The 22,508-nt window shown below is 36.0% G+C and overlaps 1 protein-coding gene across 2 annotated transcripts in view; it reads right to left on the reverse strand.

Moving 5' to 3' along the window:
- NCKAP5 (NCK associated protein 5) overlaps positions 1 to 22,508 on the reverse strand; it is a gene marked incomplete at both ends in the record, with an annotated part of 781,067 nt that overhangs the window by 417,385 nt on the left and 341,174 nt on the right. For both annotated transcript variants that reach the window (XM_084239032.1, XM_084239031.1), the window contains one exon: positions 11,888 to 12,021. In XM_084239032.1, the coding sequence (XP_084095158.1) occupies positions 11,888 to 12,021 (134 nt within the window). The remainder of the gene's footprint in view (positions 1 to 11,887; positions 12,022 to 22,508) is intronic.

The following is a 22,508-nucleotide window of genomic DNA, read 5'->3' on the forward strand; positions in this document are numbered from 1 at the left end:
TAACATCTATAAATTTTCATAGGGTACAAGAGGAATTGAACATATGTTGAGACAGATAGACCTGATTTGAATTCTGACTCAGCTGTTTAGAGGCTGTGTGACCTGGAATGCTAATTATTTACCTTCTTTGGACCTTATTCTCCTTATCTGTAAAATATGGATGTGAACAACTCCTCTTAGGATTATACACAATATGATCACATGTTTAAAACAACAGAAAAAAAAACAGCTGGTAAGCTGGTACAAGGTCAACAATTAATAAATATCAGCTCACTTGGTTTTTTGTTGGTAAAAGAAATGAAAAAAAAATGGTGTATGTATGTGTGTGTGTGTGTGTATAATTAAGGGTCAAGTGGAGTTCAAATCTACAATATATTCAAGCATCATGACAATAAGTTATTTAATCCATATGAACCTCAGTTTTCTTATCTTCCATGGAGGTTTGTTATAAATATTATATATTATATTATGCTTCTTCCATTAAGAAAAGACAGTTTTTTGCTTTATTTCCCTACTATTATCCTACTATCTAGAATAGTATTTGGCACCTGGTAAGTTCTCATTAAATGTTAATTTTAAAAATGAGCTGAACATATGCACCTCATGTATCATATGGGAAAAGAATGATCAAGAAGTTTCAAGAGTACAGCTTTGCTGCTTTTCATATCTAAATTCTTTTCATGTCCTTTTAATTTTAGTCCTTCACCTCCCCAGGTTTTATTAAGTGATTGATGTTCTCACTATCAGTGTAACCTCCAAGGTCTTGGCCTTTCCTGAACTGGGCTTTAAGTGCATCAAGGCAATAACTATAGCCTTAACTACTCTATTGCTCAATTCTTTACTCAAGAGAGACTGCTTAGAAAGCTTGGGTTGCAGATTTTTGCAGTCATTCAAATCTATTACAAAGACCTGTAGGGTATTTCTTGATAACATATTGTGTGCTTTGGTGATTGTTTGTGAAAAGGCAATAGACTTGTAAGTGTTCTATGTGTCAGGCATATTGGAAATATACTGAATATATCACTACTTCACTGGGGACTCTCTTGACAATAATGTGAATTGCTGAGAGAATAGAAATCAATTCTTAAAAGTGTTTCTGACATCAAAGGTGACCGCAGGGTTTCAAGAAAAGGGTTCAAAGTAAGATTGACTTGGGTGATTGAGATATTCATAAGATCAGCAAGGCAAAGGTAGATACTACCCAAAATGCAAAGGGATGATGAAAGTCTGATTTAAATGGTTAGGTTGCTTAGATAAGGACCTTAAAGTTAAAGCTGCACACAGCTGTTATTAGCTGCTTCTGAAACTCAATATCAACCCTTACACCTTTAGACTTGTCTTTGTGGTCTGTACTTTTAACCTAAAATGCCCTTCCTTCACTTCTCTATTAAATCCCCCTCACAAACACATGCTTCAGTGCTCATCTGAAAAGAATCCCTTTCTGGCTTGCAGAGTTTTTCACAGGTCATTTTTTCCCCCCTTTCTTGTAGCCTTATTCAATTTGACCTAATGTTCGTTTCTTCAAGTGTGGCTCTTTCCCAGCATAAATTCCTTAGGGACAAGGGACACGACTTGCTTAGTTTTGTGCCCCTGGCCCCCAGCTTGCTTAGCACAGACTCAAAACAATTTTGTAATTTTTCAAATCATCATTCTTTGGTCTCAACAGTGCCTACAAAATCTTACTCTATGTAACAATGCCAACTGAATGGAAAAAATTTTAATTAAATAAAAATAAACTAGAAATCTTATAGTTATTCAGGAAATATGATGCACCTGTCTGGTCAAATACAATGCACAGTGAGGGCTCAATAAATAGTAGTTTAAAACGGCAATATGGTCCATCAGCAATATTATTTATTTCATTGATTCCAACATTTGCTAAGCACCTACAATATAGCTCAGACTAGAACCCTAAGAAGTTTACATTTTCCTGGGTGGGACAATATCATATTGAGGTCTCAATATGCTAGCAGCAAAGAATATAATTACATGATTAACATCTGTGTAGGAATTCAATGAGAAAAGTACAGTGAGGCATGAGGTGACTCTGGAAATGAATATTGTCAGTTAAATATGTATTGTCTAAACCAACAACAAATGGGAAATTTACATTATCTGAACTACATTCAGTAACTATCTAGTTCATGTGATATAAACATCACTGTGACCTGAAGTAGTCTAGATGTCTGTGAATACCAGTATAATCATCAGCCCAGCTGATTTGATAATGCTGTGCAAAAAATACACTAACAAACTAAAGTCCATACAAGAGACACTACAGACACAACTAGAGGTCCTTCCTTATGCATTTTGAAATGAGAAAATGGTAGTTATCAAGTTTTCCATTTAATGTGATAAACTGTCATTTATCCCTCTGCCCCAAGTTTCTTTTGGGCACATCTCTGTCAAGTGATGATGGTCTAAATTTAAGAGACACTATCAATGGCAGACTATGTGACTTTATGAACAAGGCTGAAATCTGTGTGCAATATAATTGCATGTAATAGAATTTGAAACTCAGTTTTTTATCATAGATTATAAACTACAAAATGAATGAGTGAGGGAACATAAATGGTATCAAGCACAAATCAGAAGTTCTGTTTTCTAATCTGGGATCTACCTAGCCATGGAGTCATAAACAAGTTATGTCATTTTTTTTTATTTCATCTATCTATTTACTAAATTTATGTTATTATAATATCCACTGTCTGACATCCATAAGGTTATAGTCAGAACTAAATGAAATAATGTAGGAAATACCTTCAGAAATATTAATAAATTAAGAAGTATAAAATGTCTTTGTTTTTTAGTTGCATTGATAGCAATATTAGTAAGCACACTTATGAGAAAATGTAACAGCTTGAAACATAGGAACTATATATGGAAAAAGAAACTCTTATTTGTAGTGTGAGAAAATATATTCTGTAGCTTGCTGCTGCTACCTCCAAAAAACAGGTGAAAATCTTTGGTTAGGAGAAATGTGAAAGGAATTCTGAAACACAACAAAATGAAAGCTATAACACATTTCTGTTGTCAGAACCCCATAGCTTCAGCATAGCTAATTCCCTCCTTTATTCTTGAGAAACATTCTTAAAAGCTTGAGGTTGTTAACAGCAGATGTAGACATTTATAAACAAGGACCATCTTCACTGAATTATTTTTCACAAATTAAACAAAGGATCCCAAAGAACAGTGCTGAATGTTGACAATCAGCACTCGGAGATACACTCTGCGGGAATACCATCCATTAAATGCACTGCCTATGGACCAAAAAGGTAATCAGAACAACAATCCTTAGTATTGAGACTGCTGCCTTTGCATTTGCCCCATATGCTACAGAGATAGACTGGTATAAATGTTATCTGAGGGTCATAAAACACCCTCTGAAAGTAAACTTTACCCTACGGGAAGTAAACTTTCAATGCACCAAATTCTATTAAGTGCCTTGCAGACAGGAATTCTGCAAAGAAGATTCTGAAACAGACAACTCATCTTTTATAGGTAAGCACTCTATCATAAACCTTAGGAATAGGAAATTGTGTCTTCATCCTCCCAGGCCATCATAGTTTATAACTCTTAGAATGATGACTATTATTAAAATTTTAAAGATCTCTGGAAATGGTCATTCTGTAACTTCCCTTTGAAGCAAATAAACATATTATCCCTAAAATTCTTCCAAAGTCTTACCTCAGTCTCTCATAGTATAATAACGGCTGCATGTTTTTGCTGCAAGGAAGGTATTCTTTCATTTTTTTTAAAGATTTATTTATTTATGTATACAAGAACTGGGGTATTGGCCAGAGGTGTAGGATTGAGAGGACTTACCAGAGAGAGTGGGGAGAAGAACAGGCAGATCTACTGATATATACTGCTGAGGAGAGCAATTGGCTAGATAGGAGAGATCTGCTGAGTCATGTGGGTTACCTCCCTGGCTAGCGGGGGATCTAACTGGTACTGCAGTGGCTGGCAATAGCTTGATAGCGCTGTGACTTTAACCCCTGTACCACCAGGGAGACCCCTTCTTTCATTCTTGTATTCATTAATACATATAATCATCAACTAAAATACATATTGAATGTCTATCACAGTCAATGGCAACAAGAGATATAGGTATAAGAATATGACAAATGTTCTCTGCTCCATGGAGAGGCAACGACAACCATGGTTAACTTTCCATTTGGATCATTAGGAGCAATGCATAGGCACATCTGACCACAGGAAAATATGGAGAGGAGAATATTATGAAATCCTCTCAATCCTACACCTCTGGCTTATACCCCAGTTCTTGCATGCATAAATAAATAAATCTTTAAAAAAAAATGAAAGAATACCTTCCTTGCATCAATAGCACTATCAAGCTATTGCCAGCCACTGTAGTACCATTTAGATTCTCCGCCAGCCAGGGAGGTAACCCACATGGCTCAAGTATATTTACCAGCAAATTCAAACCTTGGTAAATTCTGTAGGTCAAATATTCTAGGTTCTTCAACAAATAAATTTGAAGGAATCTTAAGAGAAATCTACCTTATATATCCCACTTTTAAACAAAGGTGCAGTACTAAATGAAAATGTAAAGACATGAACATTAAATGATAAAACTTTGCAAACACAGGGAGTTTTACTGCTGTAAGTCAAGACAAATAGAAACCTAATAATGGGGGAAGATAGAGGCTGAAATTGGGAAGAGAAGCCAGGAGGGGATTTTTTGTCCATTTCCTCCCCCTAGATATGATATTGGTTACAAGAGTGCTTACCTTAGAATAATTTGCTAAGCCAAACATTCTTTAGTATGGGGTTCTGTAATAGTATTTTGTTTTTCAAGAAGTATTTATCAACATGGATTAACTAGAACTCTTATGCCCATCACTAGTGGGAAGCAAAAGGAATACTTTGAGGAGAAAGTTTGGCAGTTTCTTAATTAGTTATACCTACACTTATTAGAGGACTCTGTAATTCCATTCCTAGTTACTTGCCCAAGAGAAATGTAAACACGTGAAGTCCTGGGTGTGAATATTGATCACAATTTCATGCACACCAAAAGCTGGAATCAATCCATCAGTAGGTGAATTGATAAACTCACAATGGTGCATCTATATAAACAATAAAAGGCAATGAGCTTCTGATACATGCAACAAGAAGTATGTACATCAAAACAGACACTAAGTAAATAAAGTCAGTCACAAAAATGCACATGTTTTACTAACTTCAATTCCAAGATTTGCTAGAAAAGACAAAACCACAGGGAGAGAAATCAGATCAGAGATTGCCAGGGTTATGGAAAAAGAACCAACAAAAAAGGGAGATGAAGGAACTTTTCATGGGTATGGAAATATTCTATTGATTAAAACATAGATCCTATATATAGCTACATAATGGATAAACTTATCAAAACTGATCAAACAGTGTATCTAAAAAAAGGATTTTTTTTTTTTTTGTAAATCTTACCAAAAACCAGTTACTGAGAACTGGAATAAATTTTGTAATTTAGTATGCAATTTTAAAATATTTTGTTCAATATCCTGAATTTCTTTTCTTTTTAAAAGAGTCAGTTGTGTGAGGACAATAACACATTAAGGGTTATAATAGATAATTGAAAAAAAGTTTAGAGGAGACACTAAATCACTGGTGCTTTCATTGGTGGCTATTTCTTTAGAGAAATCGTTTATAAGTGAAAACAATTTTGGTTGTCATAAAGTTCTCTCTGTTCAGGCTTTTTTCCAAACCAGTTCAAATAAATCCTAAAGTGGACAACATCAGAGCCAAGAGCAATAATGGTCATATCTATTGCAGAGTGTCTTAACTTCCTTTTGCCAGTCAAGTTTCTCAGTACTCAATTTTGGCTGTTCTCAACAGAAATATTTCATCTGGGCTTGGCAGTTTTCTAATCTTGACTTCTCCAGAGTCAAGTAACCAGAATAGGCATGGTGGAAGGGCTACCCCAGAGCTTCACTGTGTTTATGGTACAAAAAATCGAAGCACCCCCTCCTAGTTCTCAATATGGAAGCTGATTGTTGGAACTTTAAGCAGGCCTGGTTATAACTGTGTAATTATAACTTCATCCAATAAATGCACTTTAGTTCTAATATACTGTCCTTTAGAAAACATTATAAAATTAAAATTCAATTAAAATTCATCACTTACAAATGAGCGAATTAAGATCCTGAAAGACCAAATTATCTAACCAGAGTCTTGAAGCTAGTTAGAATGGAGCTAACACTTCATCCTCGAACATCTGCTTACTAGAACACTGCTTGCTCTATGAAAGGAAACTGGAATTAAACCCAGTGTTAATATTGTTTTCTCTAGCAGTGATGAATAATGGGCAGTAAAAATCTGTGTTTTTTACTTGACAATAAATAACTTTGTTAAGAATTTAAAGAGAGGGCTTCCCCAGTGGCGCAGTGGTTGAGCGCTGGGTTGCGAAGCTGCTCGCGGCACCGGTTCGATCCCCGGCTGCTCCCCGGCCACCAGAGGAGGGTCCCACATGGCGCGCAGACCTCTCCTGCCGCCCGCTGCTCCCCTCAGCAGTGTACTTCGGTCCTTCTGCCTGCTCTGCTCCCCGCTCTGGCTCTGGTGAATTCTCTCACCCTCCTGTGCTTCTGACTGTACCCAGTGCATGTATGAACAAAAACAAACAAACAAACAAACAAACAAATTAAATAAAACATGCCTCTATAAAAAAAAAAAGATGTTAAAAAAAAAAGAATTTAAAGAGAAACTTGTGACAATGTCATTATGTCGGAGAAGGACAAAGAAATACAAAGAAATGAAGAAATGTTCAACATTCAGTACATTAATAGCTGTTCAGGGAGCTGAATACAGTCTCTTTTCATTTTCTATGTAGTTGGCTTTAGCCTTCCTGTCCTTTGCTCAAGAGAGCTTACAACACACTAAGACATGAAATAATGACATCAAGATATGAGAACCATTATGTTAACTAGGCATTTTAAAGATGCCATTTAAAATCTTTTCCTCCATCTGTTGTAATTTGAAGAAAATCTATCATTTAACCAATGTTGCCTTGCCATTTTCAACTTCTGGTAGATTTACTCAGAGGAGTACATGAGAGACCTCCATTTTTATGAGAAGTCTCAGTCAGAATTATTACTGATAGTATAGAAACTGCCACCCCAAATCAATACAAAATTGCTCTCTGTATTCTTCGGGAGGAACAAAGCACTCAGGAGAGCCAGGTTCTGCGATCGGTGAAAGGTGATGGAATCATCTGAAATGGAAACAAATCTAGAAGAAGAACAGAAGAAGTCTGGGCTATTACTTATCCAAAGGTCAATTGACAGCTTTTCTCATCTTGTTATGTTTTTCTCCTTCCAAAGATGTAGGGAAAAAAAATGTTCTTTTAATGTACTAGGCAGGTACAGAGGCTGAAGGGAAAATGAGGGTAGAACATTTAAGAGCATATTATCCTCTTCAACATTCACTCCTAAGCCAGGAACCTATAGCTTCCAAATGGGCAGCAACTAATGTAGGAGCTAAGCAATAAAACCATCTCTATTCACATCTCCTTCAAGTTTCGACACACTGTAGACAGTATTTAAGAGTAGCAATCTATGGTGATAGAAGAAATCCCCACTATAGAAAGCAAATAAATAGTTTCTAGGCAGCAGATAGCAGTGCAGGGAATTAAGGTCAGAACAGGTGCAGAGAAATCCTGAAGCTAAGGAGTGAAAGTTTGAATTCCATGCTGATGATTTTCAACTAGCTAAGTCAATTATGGGTGACAAAGCATAATTATTGCCTTTACTTAAATTTACACTGTGTGATATACATGTGTACACATATTCACATACACACACAGAACAATTCAAGGCTGCAGAGAAACACTAATTGATTTCTGATGCTTTGATGTGATATGGTTTGCTAACTATCAATATGTATAGTGTACAAAGTATGCATGCCTAATGGTAAGTCTACCAGGCTGGTTCTAACATAAAGCTTCCAACACATTGCAGCAGAAACCTGTCATACATAAAATATGAGTATTATGATTGTTAATATAACTACTCAGTCACTAATTTCATCTGGTTCATTCATGCCTTTGCATAACAACGTGCCATTAATATGCAGTCTGTTCTGAATTTGGATAAATTTCAATTCACTCACAGCTAAACTATAAATGTGTTGTTTTGTTCATACATGTACAGAAGGCTTCTCTATCTGGATTCTAAAATTTTCATGGTGCATAGTATGTCCTATCTTATTATGAGAATAATAAAAGTGGCTGTCTACTAAGAACAGTAGTTTTCAGTAATAATGTACATAATGACTAGATTTCCAAAGAGAACAACTCAAAGCCATTTGCAAATCACACATGGGTTGCATGAAATCAATACTCTGCAGAGTAGCTTATTTGCTCACAAGTCTGTTTTCTAAATATGGTTGGAGACAGTTCTAGAATTAGAGAGATCACAAAGCTAATGTCACCTAAAATATGCCCAGTTGTTTATATCACACAGACAACAGGTTAAATAATCATTATGGCATCTGGACTGCATCTTTGATTTACATCATCAAACAGTAAGGCAAATGAGGGGCAGCCCTAATGATAACACCACCTGCTTCTCAGTACCACCTTATAGAGAAGCTCTCTCATCTACAGGGAAGGCTTGGCCTGAAAATATCTTTTTTTTTCCCTGCATTTACATTAAGGAGTGTAAATGGTCTGAGTTAAGTTTGTTACATTCTTACATCACTCTCAAAGCAGGAAGTTTCTGATTTATGAGTTTAGAGCTGATTATGTAATTTCTAATTGGGCAAATTTGATTACTGACAATTATATCCTAATTGGAAGTCAAGAGATGAATGGGAATATGGATGAAGGTCTGGTAGTGACATAAAAGAGAATGGCTCATTCAAAAGTTTTTCTAGATTCTATCACCTAAGGAATCCCATTATGTATAACCACAGGTAATCACAAATGTTTAGATTTGGCAGTTTCCTTTAAGCCACAAGACCTATCACCTACCTGGAAAAAACAAAATCAAGTCTCAGACTAATGTTCTTGAATCACTCATTCTGACACTTAAACTCTACCTCCCCACTTCCACCCATATACGCAATGTCCCAGCTTCTAACTTCACTATTCACCTTCTTCTCCAATGCCTCACCTCATCACTAAATCTGAGACTTGGAACCTCATTAACTTCTATAAGGCTACATCACCATAAACATACCAGGAAAAATACTTCCCCTAACTAAGCCCAGGCAGCTTATGTTTCTATGTTCCAATTCATAAAAGAGGATTTATGTAGATACCACTAGTATATATATATGGATGTTCCCATGAATTTGTAGTACAGTACTTGACTTGAGACTCTTCAGCACTGGAGTTCTTCCTGTTTTACTTGTTAATATTTAGACATGGGTCCAGAATTCCTATTTAATGTATTATAAAGTAATACATTAAATAATAATGCATTATAAAATAATATATTAAAGTATTATTATAAAATAATACATTAAATTGCATGTTATGTAATACTGAGAATTTTACAAAGGGTAAATGTAGAAAAAGGTGAAACAGCAGAAAGTACATGTAGAAACAGGTGGCACAGCAGAAATAATAGTACTTCTAAGAACTGATGCCAATTTTTATCATTTTGAACCATTGTCTATTATAGGCTTCAATGGCATCTGTGAAAGGACTATGGCAAGCATTCTGCTCTCAAAGTATTAAAGTATTACCCAGTTCAAAGACTATGAGTTAAGAATTACATATTCATCTGTATTTTTCTTTTTATCTTACCTGGCAAAAGCCTTAGAGCTAGATTAAATGTTTATCTTCAGAAAATATGTGGGGGCTTGTTAGTAGGACTTCTTGCCATTTTCTGTTTTTATTTCACCAGCCTTATTATAAAATTACCTTTTATTAGAAACCACTTCCTATCTTTTGAAAAGGTATAGGTAATTAGCATTATTTTTAACAGTAACCTCAACCCATGTACAATATTCAAAGGAAGTTACTATCTTAAATATCATCACATATAAGATGTGTTTTCCTACCAAGGAGAAAAGGGAGAAAAATATTAGTATGAAAGTTTCAAATTCAATACAGTAATTTAGATTATAGAAATTATTTGTGTGAACATTTAGATGCCGTCCATGTCCAAGGGTAATGCATTATTGGTATGTTATGCAATACTGAGGATTTTACAAAGAGTAAATTATAGGAACAGAATTGTTTAAATAATCATAGCTAGAAATATCCTAAAAAACAATGTTCAGAATGTGAAAGACCATCAGAAATGGTTCAGTGGGCCTACTTAAATTGTGCAATTATCTTATCTGTTATATATGGATTTATTCTCCCATCGTTTGCTAATTTATATTAATTGTTTGGCTGTAATTGTACTGAACTTTCCAGTTTCAATAAAGCTTTATATAATAAAACTGATCACATGGGGGAGGACAGTGGCACAGAACTGTCACAAAATCAGTATGTAAAACCAACCACTATTTATTTTACACATGATTATCTTCTCTATCAGCATTGGCTCTAGTATAACTCAAATCAGTATATGATTGTCATTTGATGTACAGCAGATGACCTGGCATCATATGAAAATAATTTACTGTGCCATGTGCCTCACACCCTATAAATCAATAATTTGAATGCTGAGACATCTCAATTAGACTCACAGGGGTAGCAAGATCTGCCTCCTCCTTTCCTAGATCATTAAAATGGCAAGTATTAGGAAGCAGTGCTTGTTTTAAAGTTGTTTCAGAGGGGGATGATCTATTATTTTAAGTTGGAGACATAAAGTCAGAGTTGCCATCAAACCAAATGAAAAATTGAGTACAGAGTGGTATAAGTAATAGACTGTGAGGGGTGGGACATGAATCCATTCAAGTATTGATTGGTAGATTTCTATGGCACCTGTGTATTATGCATGGGATTGAACATTTGTGCAGTGTTAAATCATGACTCTGAACACAAATAAGTCATCCATTCTCCCTATCCTGTTCTTCCAAGAAGTCTCTGAACCAAAGACAAAAGAATTCATGACATAAGCTATAATAAGATAAATCATTTGGAGGTTCCACTTTGGTGTCTACCTGCAACACATCTAAAAATTAAAGGTAGCTATTATCAGTCTCATAACTGAGATACTATCTTATACATCACCGATCATGCAGTTACATAAATCCAGTGGCAAGTTAAAGACAAGACTCACACAGCTTGTTCATGAAAATTTTAGGACAACTTCTCAAACTTCATTCTGCCTGGGATAATCCCGTAAAGGGTAAATGAAACAAAAATGCTTTTCCTGACTTTGCAAATGGTGAAGTGAAAGAGAAATGAAAACAAATCACCCATCATAGGGTGCCCATTTCTGGTCCATGGAACTAAATAGATATTCATATGTAAGATCAAACCTTCACCTGCTTCATATTAACAATAAATGGAAGTTGAAAGAGTCTGATTGTGCTAAAATTAAATCTAAGATGAGCTATTTTTTAATATCCTTTCAAAATCCAGTTCTGTTTTTTTTTTTTTTAAGGGAAAGGAAATTACTATTATTTTGTTTTACTTCTCCTAAATGCTTTCTCTCAGTAAAGATTAAGAGCTTACTGGAGGTCTAAATTTATGTTCTCCTTCTGTCTGGCCTGTCAGAGGACATGCCTACAGATCAAAATGCTACCACATCTTACTGGAAGACCCCCATGGAAAGTCATAGGGAGGAAAAGAAGCCAAAAACTGTATGAGGTACAAATGTATTAGTATAGACGGACCAGAAGAGAAGGCCTAATTGGAATATTAGCTCCTCAAATGCAACAGAAACTTGCACAGTGCAATTTCAAGCAAATCTGTTACTGGTACAGGGAGCGATGCACCTCCTATTGCATGATGCTCAGTTCAGAACATTACCTGGAGAATTGCTGCTGCAGGCTGCGCATCTGAATTCTGTTGCGCTCAGACTCCAGTGTCACCTCCTGTAATCGCTTCTCGCTCTGAAGGCGTAAGTGTCTCTCTTCTTCCAATTCATGTATCAGCTTCTCATGCTGGTAAAAGCACAAGGGGAATGACTTTTCAGAAGATGGTTCTTAAATATTATGACAACAATAATTAGTAATAGTTGGCTGTAAAGGTTAACTTGAACTTTATATGTAATTAATATATATGCATATACATTAATGTCATCTTTATTACAACTCCATGAGTATTATATTATTATTAATCTCTTGCTATAGACTAAGAAACCAAGACATCTAAGTAATTTGTCATTAAAAACTAGAAGTTAACACGTTTTCAATCTTGGTTGATTTCACTCTAATGCATGAATAATTTCCACTAACATAGGGGGATTCCTGGGCAGATATGAAGATGTATAACCTAATAATACTATGAAGTACATGATAATTCAAGTAATAATGAGTAAGATTGTTAATGCCTCTTCAGAATTATCTCATCTCCAATCTCTGGTATATTCTTTAAAGGGAACATTTCTGTTTTTCATAGGAGGGCCAGCATTTCCAGTTAATTAGACTAGAGATAAATAATAGAGTTAAAGATAATAGAGTTAAATAATTATTAGATAATAACAGAGTTAAAGATAATAGAATTAAAGAATTATTATTTATTTTCTCCAATTATGTTTTCACAGATAAAGATAGGCTTAACCACCAGCTGTACATATAATCCCAGAAAACTAGCTCATCTCACCAATAGGCATCTGGGATTAATAGAGGGTCTAGAGACCAGAGTAGAAGGTTCAGCAGAGACTGCAACTAGAGAGAAGCACACAAACTCAGAATCTCCTAATATTTCTCACCCAGCCATGTCAACACTGTTTTTGTTGCTGCCTTTGTTTTAAAGCATGTCACACTGTCATGATTATTACTGTTGCTAAATTAAGCACTTTTCTTACAATATGTCTATTCTATAATGAAACTCGAAAATTTAATGTCTGATTTTAAGAGAGGTATACTTTTGGGTTTTTTTGTTTTTCACCTACATTCTTAAAGGGAAAAAGAGGAACAGGGACCTCAGTTTTCAAATAAATCAGACACTTCGGCCCTACTTGAACTACTAAGAAATTGAATATATTGCAGAGGGCCTATTTCAGTAAGTGAGAGATAGCAAAGATAGATTTGCTTTAACCCTAACTCCTTGGGTAAAAGTTCTCCTGAGCACCATGAAAAAAACATTAGACCATGATCTAGAAATGAATCAAGATTATCTAAAATAATTACACGTTCTCTTGTCTCTGAACCTTTGACCTTGTCTATCCTCTTGCTTAAAATGACTTCTGAGGTCTGTATTTAAAGTCTGAAGATTCCTGCCAGGCTCAGCTATTAGATATTTCCTTTAGAATTTTTCTCTTATCAGTTCACTGTACTCTTCCTTTTGTGACTGCTATCAGCACCTATTTATCACTCTTTAGGTCCTTGCTTTATTCTATCATTATTTTTCAAGCACATTAATCATAATTCTCCAAGTAGACAAATACCTGTTTGAGACTGGGACTGTGTCTAATGCACATATGTGTATTGTAATTACCTTATTACTCAGTGCATAGTAGTACCAGAAATACATTTGCTTATTGTTTCTTTCATTTTGGAATTTTTTATTTTTTATATAATTTATATCAAAAAAGATAAACTCATGCCATTCACAACAACATGGATGGAGCTGGAAGGGATTGTGCTCAGTGAAACAAGTCAGAAGGAAAAAGAAAAATATCAGATGTTTATTGTTTCTTAAGTCAGACTTTTGCTAAGCCAGGTCTGCAAATTCTATGCCGAGAAGTCCTTGATGGTGCATTTTTAACTCCCAGCAACATTCACTTCTACCAGAATTAGACAAAATCAAGTCAAATCAAATCTTTAACGACAGACGTAGTGAAAGTAGAAAAATTAATATTACATACATTTTGTCACAATGAAAAATAAACTACTCAGTTGCTGTAAGTAGTTAACATTCCCATATTTATAGCATCATTAGACTGAAAGGAACATGGATACATGACTGATATTAAGGAATTTGAAAGATTCTGTTTTGATTCCAAAAATAAGCATATATATATGCATATATATATATAATAAGCATATATATATATATATATGGTATATGTTAATTAGTTCACAAGTACATCCTAAGAAGGATGTAAAGTTTTGCAGAGAATATAGTATTTCTCCTTCCTTCAAAACAAAGATTGTTACACAGATTCATCAGTGCCATACTGAGGAGCTCACAAAATCTGGTAAGGGAGAAGCTTTCCTGAATAATCCTTTCTGTTCAGTCTCTCAGTGCCTTTCATGTATGGATAAAATGACACCCTTACAGTATAGTGGAAGTCTTGGGGAATTCTAATACTAGTGAAGGCAAAAATTTTTTTTCTAAAATATATTCCCTTCAGGGCCTCCCCGGTGGCGCAGCGGTTGAGCGCTGGGTTGCGAAGCTGCCCGCAGCCTCTGCAGCGCCGGTTCGATCTCCGGCTGCTCCCCGGCCACCGGAGGAGGGTCCCACATGGCGCGCAGACCTCTCCTGCCACCCGCTGCTCCCCTCAGCAGTGTACTTCGGTCCTTCTGCCTGCTCTGCTCCCCGCTCTGGTTCTGGTGAATTCTCTCACCCTCCCGCGCTTCTGACTGTACCCAGGGCATGTATAAACAAAACAAACAAACAAACAAATAAAACATGCCTCTATAAAAAAATTAATAAAAAAAATATATTCCCTTCAAATGGTATGTGCATCAATTAAATAAGCAGTTTGACTGCTAAGTCACACCTGCTTTTCATAAATGGAAAATTTCCTTCTGAAATTAAAAAACACGGCTAAAAGTACCAAGAGTGTATAACAATAGATAGGCCAGAAATACTTTATTACTTGTGTCATGGGTGTAAACTGATTTGTCTAAAAAAGTAATTTTGATTTTCTCCCACAAGTTTGCTCTGAATCTTTCACAGCAAGGAGAGTAGAAGGGAATAAGAGATGGAAAAGTGTGGATATTATTTATATGGCACCAGTAGCTACTGAAGAACAATAAGTAAAGGCAATGTCATAGAAATCTGATGAGGCCTCACTTCTTTGACAACATCTCTCCTTCCATGGAACCACTGGGCTGGGTTGATTTTAACAAACCATCTTCAGAAAGTACTAATAGTGCTTTTCAAAACTCATTGAGCCAAATATTTCCATGTCTTCCCATTTCATTTAGCAAAATCACCTCTCCCCTTTCTCCTCATTGCTTTTCTTGCCATTATACTCAAATCACTGTGCCAGGATTACAATATAAAACTGAATTTAAGAAGCCACATATATGTTCACCGGAAACTACCAGCCACATGCTCTTATGCTCTTCTTTTCCTACAGGAAAAAGGCTCTATCACTTCCAAAGGCTGGTTCACATATTTTTCTCAACAAAAGCAGACCCTGAGTAGGGGAACTTGCAATCCTGTGATCTTTGGCTGTTACCTCTAGCTGAAAGAAAATTAATTCTCTGAGAAAATTTTTAATTTGGAGACATTCACATTTTCTAAAATGTTTCTGCCTTCATTGCTGCATTTCAACAAATTCCAATGTTATCAACTTCATTTAGAGACAAAGAAAGTGGGATAAATGAAGGAAGGAGTTTGCCCAGGTTGCTCTGTTAGAAATGAAAGCTTTGGGACCATATCAAGTTTTTCTGACTATAAGTCTTTTTTCCTGACTAAGTCTACTATAGTCAGTTATGCTCCAACACATTTTAAAACTGAAAAATTATTACACTGCAATTGATTTATTAGAAGTCAATATGATCTTATCACAAATCTCACATTTGCTCATGCCTGATTTCATTCATGAGATAGATGAAGTGAGCACAGAAAGTTGCGCCCCACAGAACTTAGTGCAGAAATACATAAAAGGAATCTCAGGTGGGCAAAGTGCCTGGGTGTTATAAGCCACCTCATCTGCATTTGTTGGTAAAACTTTCCCTTTGATTTCAGAGGGAAATCTGAAATTTCTCTCTTCCATCACTTTACAATAATTTATAAGCTGCAACCTTTCCAGTGACCTTCCAAGGATGCTGCCATAGTAAGCTGTATGCTTTATTCAAGGGAAAGTGCCATATCTTTATTCTATTATGTATTTCTTAAGCATTTATCACATGTAAAACTTAGCTGCTGTTTTTACTAGATTCCTATCTTCTTATGTGTCACCAACAGTTTTTGAGTATTGTGCTGTCAGTTTTTTCCCCGAATGTTTGTACAGCACTTACGAACACTATGCCATATTATATTATAACAAACTTCTTAAAGGTGGAAAAAACGAAATCAGAATCAAGAGGAGAAATCCTAAGCCCTTTCCCTATTCATGCAAAAGAACAAAGAGTTGGGCCCTCAACAAAGTACTAAACAAAAAAAAAAAAAAAAAAAGAGAGAGAGAGAAAGGCATACTAAATACATGCCTTTGCCTATCAAATCACCTTGTCTCTATCTAGAGCCTTCCATAGACCTTAAATTACATAAACCTAATTTATTATCCTCTGACTACTCCTCCAAGCATGGAGATTCCACATTTTTCCAGAGTATTCAATTTTATTTTTTATAATCACCTATATTGATAACTTTCTAAGACTTGCTTAAATAATTCATCATCAAAAGACAATTGCTATTTGTACATTCCCAGGAAATAGAGAAAAATCTATAGTTTTTGACATTATTTCCCTATTTAATAGAGAATTCTGCTAGAAAATGGAACTATGTTCACACCTACATGGATTTTGCATGCAAGGTGTGAGTGAGCGGCTACTATGTGACAGACGCTAGATCTGTGCATGAGACAAGCAATGGGCCAAATAGACATGCTTCCTGATTGTATTAGTCTTGCAAGCTAATGGAGAAGGAAGTAGCTAAATGAACTATCACACAGATAAATATATCAGTACAAACTGACAGATAATTAAGACATTGCTGAAAGACGACAGTAAGAGGAACTGATTTTGTTTCGTTTGTTATGGGAAACCTCTAAAAATGAAAGTTTAAACTGAAGAATGACCAGATGAAGAGAAGTGCTCAACTATCCTTGGAACATCTTCAGTCACATATGGGTAAAGGAAGGGTAGTGCAGAGTGACTAGAGCCCGGTGAGCCCAGGGACAGGTGTGGCATATAATCAGGTGGGGCAGAGTGAGCACTAAACTAGTAAGCAACAGAAGTACATACTAAAGGTGTGGAAATACAGCTTGAGCAAAACAGTACCTTGTTACCAAGGTTTAACAAAGGAGTGGTAGGGACTGATAAAAATTTTGCAAAGATCATTTCACTAGTGCACCCACCACCGAATCACCCATAGTCCACCACCATGGTCTATTGTGCCTCCTTCCCTCTTGCTTCTCATCTCTCCCAACCTCTTCCTTCTCTGGATGCTTCAGTTTTATCATCAGCTTTTAAGGATTAGTACTTAAACTTGTAAAAGATGTTATTTTTAATACCAGCACCTAGCATGATTTTAGTATATGTGCTGCCGAAGCAAACACAACACCTAGCATGATTTTAAACAGATGGCTTGATTGGTGGTGTGCAAACTTCCATGGTTAATATTAAGATATTAACATTTCACTTCAAATATAGGATTCAATAAATACCTCTATTCTAGTTCTTTTTTTAAAGATTGATTTATTTACACAAGAGCTGGGATACAGGCCAGAGGCGCAGGAGGGTGAGAGAATTTACCACAGACAGAACTGGGAGCAGAACAGGCAGATGGACTGAAGTACACGGCTGAGTAGAGTAGCAGGCGAGACAGGAGAGGTCTGCCATGCCATGTGGGTATCTCCCTGGCCTGCCGGGAATAGAACCAGTGCTGCAGAGGCAGCAGACAGCTTCACAGCGCTGTGCTCAACCCACTGTATCACCGGCGAGGCCCTATTCTAGTTCTAATTGCATTTGGTGATTCTAGTTCCATAAGTGCTTGACAAGACTGGCAAAGTTGGTCACAGAAGATTTCAAGTATTTGGAAAAGAATTTCTTGCTGTGGAAATTTTAGTACAACTATGCATGGCCACCCATTAATTAAACATCCACCATAATGAGAATCGTGTGCCCACAGCTTCCAAGTCTCTATGTGAGCCCCAACTAGTGAAAGACATGAGGCATTACCTCATCCCCAAATACAGCGCATTGATTTGATGCTTAAGGAGTAGAGAAAATATAAAGAAAGGTATTCACTACATGTTCATGTTTTAAAAGATTTCCTCAGATGAGTTCAAGTTATAATGATAATATTCTTGTTGAATAATATTTTATGATTAAAGAATCATGAGGAAAAAGTACTAACATCTTTAGGTAATCAAGAAATCTAAAACATCATGCAAAGTGAACACAGGCTGTTAGAGAGGGCCATGGAGCTGAAATAATATTTCTAGGTATTGCGGAAAATTTTATGCGAACTTACTTAAGAAATGTGGAATTTGGCAAACAAACTACGCACTTTGTAATGGGAATTTTAAGTAAAACAGACTATTAGAAAAGACAAGAACATTTGATTCAATGGCACAAATATAAAACGTGGAATTAAGACTCTAATCAATTCAGACCTTGGAGATCTGCTTGGATGTGCTTATGAATTGAGTCTAGACAGTCACAGATACCACCATGTGTTCACCAGTCAGCATTCAATGTACACTGAAACATTTTAAGATTACAAAAGATATGCAGAATAGCCATCCTGATCTTTTTACTACCTATTGAGAAGTTAAATTTGGTGTGATTGTTCCCTCAGAAATTCATAAGCCAAACATACACTAACAGTGATATTAAACCATTATATTCTCATCAAAACTAGTTTTTAATGGCAAATCTCTATACTAGGCAAAGTCAATCAAGTCAACATAAAATGTATCTAAATAAAGCTATAGTTAATACATTTAATTGCACTCTCATTTTTGCTTTTTTACACAAACTGCAATCTCCATTTCCCTTTAAGAGTCCCTGAAACCAATAACCCCATTAGTTATGAAAGATTCAGTCATCCTAGAAGTAGAGGAGCAGATAAGGAACTTAAAAATTGATTTTTTTAAAAGTCATACTGTTGACTGTAACAGAAGAATCAGAATCAGATTTTGAGATGCTAGGATCCGCAGTGCTGATAACATCGCCCGAGAGAGACAAAGCTTTTATACTAACGAAAAAAATGCAGAGCTTGGTTTAAAAAAAAAAAAAAGTGGGAGGGAGAAGGAAAGAGTAAGTGACAGAAATGAGGAAGAGAAGGGCAGGAGGAAAATTTTAAGGGTAAAGGAGGCAGATGGACCACTAGGAGGATTTTTACAATGTCCTAAATGCTGCACAGGAACTGTAAATGAGAAGTGCCAAAGGTGAATTGCACCAGATGACTAAATTTTCCTAGGCAACTTAGCTATATATTACTTAGAAAAAGGGTACAAATGTGAGCTTTATGGGATGAAAGAAACTTAGGGTGGATTGTGCAGACAAGTATAAAATGAAGGTGTGGCATATCAAGATTGATTTGGATTATAAAGGCATGTTGGAGCAAATTTTAACAAATTGTGGTTCTACCATTTGTTACAAAGAGAAAATTGTTTTGCTTATAATGAACTTTATTGTGTATCGATACGGCTACAAGTGAAGAATAAAAGTAATTTTGCTTCTACAACATTAAGTAACGCAATTTTGATTTTAATATAATTCAGCTGAAAAATGTCAGGCAGAACCTTATACATTGATCCACTAACCACAATTTCATAATTTTAAGTATCTTTATTTTCACCAACATGTTCCCTGTGGTGGAGAAAACACGAAGTGTGTTAGGCAGGAGTTAAGGTGTGGTGAGTCTCAGGAAATTCCATGGTATTGGACAGTGACTCAGGCTGAAGCTAACCAGATCATTATAAAGTAGAAAGGAGCATTTTCACCATTGGAGAGGCAAGGCAAGGCCACCTGCCCACACTGGTAGTGACTGTCTTAGCTCTAAGAAGGAATTCGTCCCCAATACATACTTTAGATGAAATGAAGTTTTCATTCCTATCAAACCCTTTATGCTAAAAACTCACTAAGCTAATCATATGGACTCCATCTTGAAGAAGTGACAGGTAAGAGAAGATCACAAGTTTGAGAGATGGAATGACCTCATGGAAAAAAAGAGCAAAAAAAGCACTCTAGTTCAATATGCTAGGTTAAAACTGCTTAAATAGAACCTCCACCTTGGGTAGCAGCATACAGACCCTGTCCCAGATGCTGATTCTTTTATGCTGAGTTGCATAAGCTTTAATAAATTCTTAGTTGGTACCTACAAGATTAGAGTCTCCATTATTTCTATTTCTTGGAGAAGTCAAGAACACAAATCTGTACCAGTAGCCTTATGGGTTGTTGTTTTGGTCCTCCCATTAAACTGTGATGCTACTTTGGAATATATAATTTCCTTCTTTAAACCTTTTTCTAAAATGCTTAAGTCCCTTTCAATTCTCACATTTTATGTGTCCATGAAATTAGCTACAACCAGAGTAATGGGGTTTAGGATACACTATCCCCAAATATGGTGCCTTGACATATTGAGTATCTTAAGCAGAAGGTGTTGAGAAAAAGGTAGGAGCAGGAGTGTCACTCTGACCTCCCCTTCACCGTTCTTTCCTGTAACAGGTCATGAAACTCTCATGTGCAAGGTCCTGCCCTATACCAGAAGGAAGGAAGTCCTTCTTAAGACCAAAAACAGAGAATTTGGAGCTAAGAAATATATGTAAATAATCCTTAGTAAATTAACCCTCTTATTCCTAGTTACTTCTTCACCATTTATAACCTAACCTAAACTCCTCTGTCTTATCAATTATTCACAAATTTACTATTTCTTTAACAGTTATAAAAGTTGCCTACTCGGGTCACCTCTTTGGGTCTTTATTCTCTTATGAAGGCTCTCATGTAAATGCAAATATTCATTAAGAACTATATCCTTTTCTCCTGCTGATATGTATAAGTTTAATACTCAGGTCCAACTAGAGACCAAAAGAGGATAGAAGAGAAATTTTCTTCCCCTATAATGGCAAGAAAAATATAAAATACCATCATGAATAGAAAGAGATAAAACAGAATGTCTATAAAATGAGGTTATACACATACAGTAGGAGTTAGTATATATTTTATCTGATAATAATGGCAGTGACCAGCATTCCTTGTTTGGATATTAGATGTGAGGTTGTAGATTTAAGAGGCTAAAGACATGGTTTTCTTGGCTAGTTTTAAACAGGCAAGGCAGTGTTAGAAAAGGAACATTGGATTATTGCACAACTGCAAAGAGAGGTAGTGAAACATACCCCAGAGGCATAGGTTTTCTTTGGGTTCTAAAATAACTGCAGGTCTCAGTAGACCTTGAGGAGAATGACAGAATCTAAATGATGTTTGAGCAAGATAATTCTTCCTCAGGGTGGACTTCAGTAGTAAAATGATACCTTATAGGAACAAGCAATGGTGGTTTCTTTTTTATTACTGTCATTCATTAGCAATGGTTCCTTGAGTTAGAAAATGCCTTTCCACAAGGTTTTCTGGCTCACTGACTCTATGATTTCAACAAGTTTCTCAGAAAACCATTTCTTCTATAGTTTTTGAATATCTTATTATGGGAGTTGACCAAGGAAAGCCGGACATTGAGTAAAAAACCAGATGGGTAGTATGCTGGATACCCACTCAACTGCCTAATTCAGACACACTCTTTTACTTCAGTCTTTTGAGATTTTTGGTTCAAGGCTCAATTCTCAACTTTACTTAGAAAACAGCTTCATTTACTCAACCAATGAGTCCTTTTATAAGAAATCAATGACTCCCTCTTTTCTCAGTAGTCACAGATCTTTCTCTGTTGTCATGTTAATTGATCACAATTAACACTAACTATTAATTACACTATCCCTTTGGGGATTCTCAGAAGTCAATTTTATTAAATGCCTCCCTATTTGAATTAAATCTTAACTATTCCTTTCTGTTCTTTGGATATATATTTTATTTTATTTTTTTAAGATTTATTTATTTATTAATACACACGCTGAGTACAGTCAGAAGTGTGGGAGGGTGAGAGAATTCACCAGAGCCAGAGCAGGGAACAGAACAGGCAGACCAATGAAACTCACTACTGAGGGGAACAGCGGGCGAGACAGGAGAGGTCTGTCATGCCATGTGGGACCCTCACTTGTGGCCAGGGGTCGAACCGGCACTGCAGAGGCTGCGGACAGCTTTGCAGCCCAGCGCTCAACCGCTGCACCACCAGGGGAGGCCCTGGATATATTATATTTTATACTGGGAAGGATGTCAGTTATTTTAGGGTTTTGGGTTTTTTTTACTTCCAGTTCTCTGCCCTAAACCAATCTTTAGAATGGCTCTAGATTTATCTATTCCCCATTACTCCCTCACTCTGTCCCATTCTCTCTTTCCTCCACAATGATTAGTGGGGGAATGAACATATTTCTCCAGCTAATTTTATTCCTATTTGAAACCACACATTATAATTCTCTTCTTGCTTCTTACTACAGAGGATTCCAAAATTTTTCATTCCATACTCCAAACTACAA

The sequence above is a fragment of the Talpa europaea genome (genome assembly GCF_964194135.1).
Source record: "Talpa europaea genome assembly, chromosome: 1".
NCBI lineage: Eukaryota > Metazoa > Chordata > Mammalia > Eulipotyphla > Talpidae > Talpa > Talpa europaea.